The 6,538-nt window shown below is 44.6% G+C and overlaps 1 protein-coding gene across 1 annotated transcript; it reads left to right on the forward strand.

The window, feature by feature from the left end:
* The first annotated feature begins 5,390 nt into the window (after nucleotides 1-5,390).
* On the forward strand, nucleotides 5,391-5,687 carry LOC119813613 (keratin-associated protein 3-1). The gene has a single exon (XM_038328992.1). The coding sequence runs from the start codon at nucleotides 5,391-5,393 to the stop codon at nucleotides 5,685-5,687; it is 297 nt and encodes a 98-aa protein (XP_038184920.1).
* The last annotated feature ends 851 nt before the right edge of the window (nucleotides 5,688-6,538 follow it).

The following is a 6,538-nucleotide window of genomic DNA, read 5'->3' on the forward strand; positions in this document are numbered from 1 at the left end:
CCTTTGGTCTTATCAACTTTTATAAAGTGTTTTAAAATTGAATTGTATAATACACAGAAAGACCTTAGAATCATACGTTTAAAAAATCATCTGAATTTTTTGCTACTCTTTATCCTTGTATATAGGTACCTATTTAGTAAATTCACATATTGAAGTTCCAATATCAACTAAAACTTAAAAATATAACATTTAAGGGACTGGAGAGATGACTTAGCATTTAAAAGCATATATTGCTCTTGTAGAAGATCTGAGCCCAGGTCCCAGCACCCACTACCTCCTGTAGCTCCAGCTCCAAAGACTCTGTCACCCTCTTCTGATGCCCACAGGCACCCACACTCATGGGTTCACACACACATACACAAAAAATAAGTATGTTTAACATTCAAGTATTTTAAAGCCACCATAGAATAATTATAAATTTAAATATGTCAACAATAGATTTCACTGAGTTACCCGCTAACATTTTTTCCTCACTCTCAGGCATACTCTGTATTATTCAGGGGCTGAAGAGATGTTTCAGTAGGTAAGAGCATTTGCTGCCCAGGCATACGGCCCACACCTTTAATCCCGGCAATTGGAAGGTGGAGAGGTAGAGGCAGGAGAATTTCTATAAGACCAGCCTGGTCTACATATTGAACTCTAGGACAGACTACATAGAGAGACCCTGTCTCAAAAAAAAAAAAAAGCACTGGCTTTTCTTCCAAGCCTTCCAGTGGACCTGCAATCAATTCCCAGCCCCTAACACCCACAGCTCACGACCATATCCAGGAGGATCTGATGTCCTCTCCTGGCTTCTGCAGGCAACATTCATGGACATGCAGGCAGACTATAGACATAAAATTTTTTTTAAAAAAAAATAACCGTTACTCGGTGTCCATTTTCCTATTCACTTTAGCTATAGTAAAAGTATATGTTTCTATATTATTTCACTGTTTATGATTCTCCATTTCACTCTGCAAGTTCTGTAGGCCACAATGATACACGAGAACTAAAGGAAACTTACAGTCCTCCCCCCGCAAAAAAATTGTTTAGAATTCCAGCCAGAGGAAGCTGGTTAAGTAAAAACTTGTGAGAATATTATGTGTGTTGACCAAATGCCTTGAGATCTGCTCTGGCATGTCCAATGAGATCGCGTAAGTCCACAGAGTGAGAGAGATGCCTCTTTTACACACCCACACACAGCAGTGAATACTGGCTGGCCTCAGGAAACATCACTACTCCTCTGAAAAAGCAACTCAACTCAAAGGTAATTCAGTGAGTGCCAATATAGTAGCAAGGGTTACGTCAAATCTGGGGCTGGATAGATGGCCCGGCAGTTAAGAGCCCTTGTGCTCTTGTCAAGGACCTGGATTCAGCTCCCAGCACCTGCATGATGCCTCACAACCATCTACAACTCCAGTTTCCAGGTTGCCTTCTTCCAACCTACACAGGCACCAGGCACGTACATGTTACACATGCATGCATGTAAGCAGAACACTCATACACATAAAATAAATCTAAAAATACATACAGAGAGAGTTACATCAAACTTGACTATAACTACAAAGTAGAAAAAAGCACCATTCAGCTGGGGGAGGAGTGTCCACCATTTAAACCCAGGCTCAAAATCCTTTGCATGTATGCTTCGCCAAGTGTGCATTCCACAACGAGAGGATTAATATTCCTAGTAGCCCTGAAGACAGCCACACTTCCTATCCAGCTCCTCTAGAAAGACGTCCATCAGAAATGTGAAAGATCGTGGGATTCCGTAAGACAGGCCTAAATGTTATTACTCACAGCCATTTTTATTAGAATAAGAAACTTCAAAGATTTCTATTATACGATTGTGACGAGATAAACTACTCCAGACAACTTCGGAAATACTGCATGGCCCATGAGTGGGAAGCTGCTAGTGTTGCTGATTCAGGAGATGCCGGAGTGGGAGCGTTTACCCAAGATCAACCCGGAAATCCACGGAGTTCTTGGGAGGTGGTGGTTGGTTAGGCACAGGCAGGCTCACAACAAAGAGTGACTAACACACATAAAAAGCACCATCAGCCTCCATTTGGAAGGTGGTAAGCAAAAATTTCCACCCGTGTGCTCGAGCCTCCAGTGCCTCACTCCAGCCCTGCTCCTTCCTGCTTATGGGTGTGGTCCTGCCGGCCCCCAGCTGAAGGCAGTATCGACTGCTTTCCCCACCAGTCAGGCAGCTTTTGCTCAGGGCCCCTTCCGAAGAATAGATCTGAGACCTGGATAGGATCCTTGGCTTCTGTTACAAACTGTACACACAGCCTCTCATGCAGCAAAACATGCCACCTCCCATTTCAAACATCACCTAAACTCTACCCTCTCTTATCAGTGGCTCACCTGCCACCAGCATCAGTGCCCATCCTCTCTCACCTGGACTCTAAACTCAGTCCCTTTCCACGCCAGCTCTGGGCAGATCATTTTCCTTCAAACATGAAACCTATCCCTCTCTGCTTTAAATCAACTGAATAGAATAAATAACTAGTAATTTTTTACGGCCGAGGAGGATAATGGTCCTTGCCAAATTAACTGAATATGTCGACATGGCTCTCAGAGGTGAGTCTGAATGTTTCAAACACAAACAAATGTCGTGTCTGAGATAATAAATATGTCAGTTACCCTGATCAGGCTATTACACATTGAATGCATGTATTGAAATGACACACTGGAACACCTAATATGTGCAATTACAAGTCATTTTAAAATAAGTTTGAAATATGTAAACCATCCGGTGAATTTTTCAGTGCCCTTAGAATAAAAATCTATACGCTGTAGAATATCCCAGAAAACCCTACCTCACCAGGAGCTGACTGACTTCTTTAACATTGTCTCCTATCATAATTCTTCTCTGTTTCCCAGCCACCCTGGATAGAACAAGCTGACTGCCCAAATCATAGACTGCCCTCGGCCGCCATCTCCCTGCCACTCCTGTTAACGTGTTTTCTTTCCTTATGGCAACTGGCACTGTCCGAAGTTCTTCTGTGTTCACCGGTTTATTTTGTGACTGCCAGTTTCCCCCACTGTGATGGACATTGTAACAAGGACCCTATCTGAACGCTTATTGATGCATGCTTGCATCCAGACATAACATAAGCCATTTTAATACATTAATAAATGAAAAATATATATAATCTATAATTATATGAAGTTGAGGGTTGAAGATAGAGCTCAAGGGGAGAGCCCTTGTAAGGCTTTCTGTTCAATTCCTCAGTATGGTCATATGTATACACACACACACACACACACACACACACACATATATATTATATTATAATACATTATGCATAATATATTATCTATCCATAGCTCGATGCATGAGCTATTGATGTTAGATAAGTCACTTTCCATTAGCTATACAACTTTGCGCACAATGATATATCCTTTCTCTTTTTATAACCTGGAAAATGGGCATAGTGATACTCCCGATTTTACAAACTATAGAAAGAAAATGCATATTAAATACTTAGTACTATGCCTGGAGCACTGCCTACATACATAAGGGCTATGTTTTAGTGGATGATTAGTGTTGCAGCTATCTTAAAAATATTAATATAAACTATAAAAACCGAGTCACCTATAATATGGTTCCCCAAGACTGAACAGTGTGGTGTGAATTCCCAGGTTAAGATTTTCTAACCATCCCCATTGTTCATTTGAGATACTTTTGGGCAGCTTGACACGAGCTGGGCTCATCTGGGAGTGGAGAACTTTAACCTAGAAGATGTCCCCCATCAGATTGTCCCATAGGCAAGCCTGTGGGGCATTTCCTTGACTGATGACTAACGTGGGAGGGCCCAGCTCACTCTGAGCAGTGCCACTCCTGAACAGGTGGTCCTCAGTTTTATAAGAAAACAACATGAACAAGCTATGAGGAGCAATCTAGTAGCAACACTCCTCCAAGGTCTCTGTTTCATCTCCTATCTCCAGGACCCTACCTTAAGGTCCTGCCTTGACTTTCCTCAATGGACTGTGACGTGGGCTACGTAAACCCAATAAACCCTTGCCTTCCCAAGTTGTTCTTGGCCATGATCTTTACCACAACAATAGACACCTCACTAGGAACTCCGACCAACTATGCCATCCTTTGTGACAGGAGCTATACGTCCCTCCTCACTCCCCTACATCACACAAATATGTCCCCAATCACTTCCCCTACCTTCAAGTCAGCAGGAGGGCATGTGCTATGTCATCCTTTGTGACAGGAGCTATATGTCCCTCCTCACTCCCCTACATCACACAAATATGTCCCCAGTCACTTCCCCTACCTTCAAATCAGCATGACGGCATGTGAAGTAAGAAGAGAACATGGAGTGTGGAGACACACAGTTTACTTCACGTGCTGCAATGATGCTCCAGAGAATACTGACTTATCAGTTATGAAAATAAATAGGAAGGAGTATGTGGTCAAGGAGGGTGGCGGGACGTTTATGCTCTAACACCTTACTGAGAACTTCCAGAGCCTTCTGGCATATTGAAAGCTCTGGGAAACCCCCAAGGGGGGAAGTCAGTATGCACCACATTTGACTAAGGGTCTCGTTTTTTGGGTCCCCCAGAGCAGCTGTTCCTGGGGCTCACTCTGAGAATACTGTATCCTTTCATCCTTAAGTCCAAACACAACCCATCTTTAAGTGATAAAAAGTCTAAGCACATAGCACAGTCAGATGAGGTTATGAGGGCCCTGGTCCTTGTCACCCTTACGGTTCTTCGTGGCCATCTATATTCCCCTCCAAAGTCTTCGATCAACACATGTACAAAGGGATAGAAAACAAATGATTTTCTGGAATTCTGTAGAAAACTGCTTCTTTGCACATTCCCCAACCTACTTCCCATAGACTCCATCCATTCCTTCTGGACTCAACTTCTTGGAGCCACAAGGCATAATTTTTTTCTCTTATGTTTTCAGTCAGAGAGCCTAAACTGTCTCATGGAAACTCAAGGTTGCTGGAAGAAGAGAAGCGCAAAAGTCAGTGAAGTGTTCATCTGTAGAAGAGACACAGAGCACAGGGAAGTGCCGCAGATAGCTGCCATTCCACGCCACTCCTAGTGATGTTAATGATTGGAAGATAATAGCTCTGGGCCTTTGAAGACTAAAGTCATGAAGCTGTCTGTGCAATGACACCCGGCCAGTGTGAGGAGTCCTCATTTGACAGCAAAACAACCCGAATCCCTTTTATGAGGTATGGAATGTGTCTTAGGTAATAAACACTTAAGTAATTAGATGGATTTTATGGAAGCAGCCATAAACTGAAACATGGGGAAAATGCCTTAGCAATGGGGTTGACGCCCAGGGAGGCGGGTATATAAGAGCCAGGGCAGAAGTCGGGAGCATTCACACATCAACTGACTTCTCCTCTCAACCCAACCACAACCCATCTCCCAAAGCCATGGCTTGCTGTGTTGCCCGCTGCTGCAGCGTCCCCACCGGCCCTGCCACCACCATCTGCTCCTCAGACAAGTCCTGCCGCTGTGGAGTCTGCCTGCCCAGCACCTGCCCACATGAGATCAGCCTCCTGCAGCCCACCTGCTGTGATCCCTGCCCCCCACCCTGCTGCCAACCTGAAGTGTACGTGCCAACCTGCTGGCTGCTCAACTCTTGCCACCCAACTCCCGGCCTGAGCGGCATCAACCTGACCACCTACGTCCAGCCTGGCTGCGAGAGTCCCTGTGAGCCCTGCTGTTAAGCCCTACTCCCAAGTTCAGGGGCCTGGCTTCTCAGCATCCTCCCCATCACCTGCTCTTCAGCAACCGCTTCTGCCTGCATCCCAGCTTAATCAACCCCAGGGTCCAGGAACAGAAGCCCGTGGACCATGCTTAAGCCCCTCGTGCTTTGTTCCTATGGGCACAGATGGCCGCCTTCTCTCTTTTAGGCTCTGTCCCTCCTTTTTGAGAGCTACCATTTGGACTACTCGTTAATAAAGTTCATTCTGGCTTAGCATTTGTGGCCTCATAGCTGTTTATTTCTGTGTTTCCTCTTAGGGAAAGTAGAACGCCAAGTTCTACCTGAAAGCAGTTTGTTATGCAACCCAAGGGCCATCCCAACCCAGTGAGAAATCTTCTTTATATATATATTCATTATTTTTATTCATTTGAATAACCACCACAGTTTCCCCTCCTCTTATATCCCTGTCCTCCCCAAACCACCCCCATCCACTCCTTAGGAAGGGTAAGGCCTCCCTTGGGAAGTCAACAAAGCCTGCTACATTCAGCTGAGGCAGTACACCCCTCCCAACTGCATCGAGGTTGAGCAAGGCATCCCACCATATGGAATGGGCTTCGGAAAGCCAGCTCATGCACTAGGGATAGATCCTGGTCCCACTGCTAGGGGGCCCTGAAAACTCCAGCAGGTTCTTTTATAGGATCTTTCCATTTAATGGATATTTCTGGAGCTATCCACTGTGCCGTGTAGAATCTAGACATAAATACAATGTTCTTTTTTTTATGCAACTCTCGTTTCTTCCTTGTGCTGGCATGTGAAAATAATTTCTACCCCCCTACTCATAGTCAACAAAAGTTTCAGGCTCACAATGGAGGT

This window comes from Arvicola amphibius, chromosome 4, assembly GCF_903992535.2.
Source record: "Arvicola amphibius chromosome 4, mArvAmp1.2, whole genome shotgun sequence".
Lineage (NCBI taxonomy): Eukaryota > Metazoa > Chordata > Mammalia > Rodentia > Cricetidae > Arvicola > Arvicola amphibius.

Coding starts and splice junctions, on each gene's coding strand:
- LOC119813613 (XM_038328992.1), top strand. CDS start 5,391: ATGGCTTGCTGTGTTGCCCGCTGCTGCAGCGTCCCCACCGGCCCTGCC.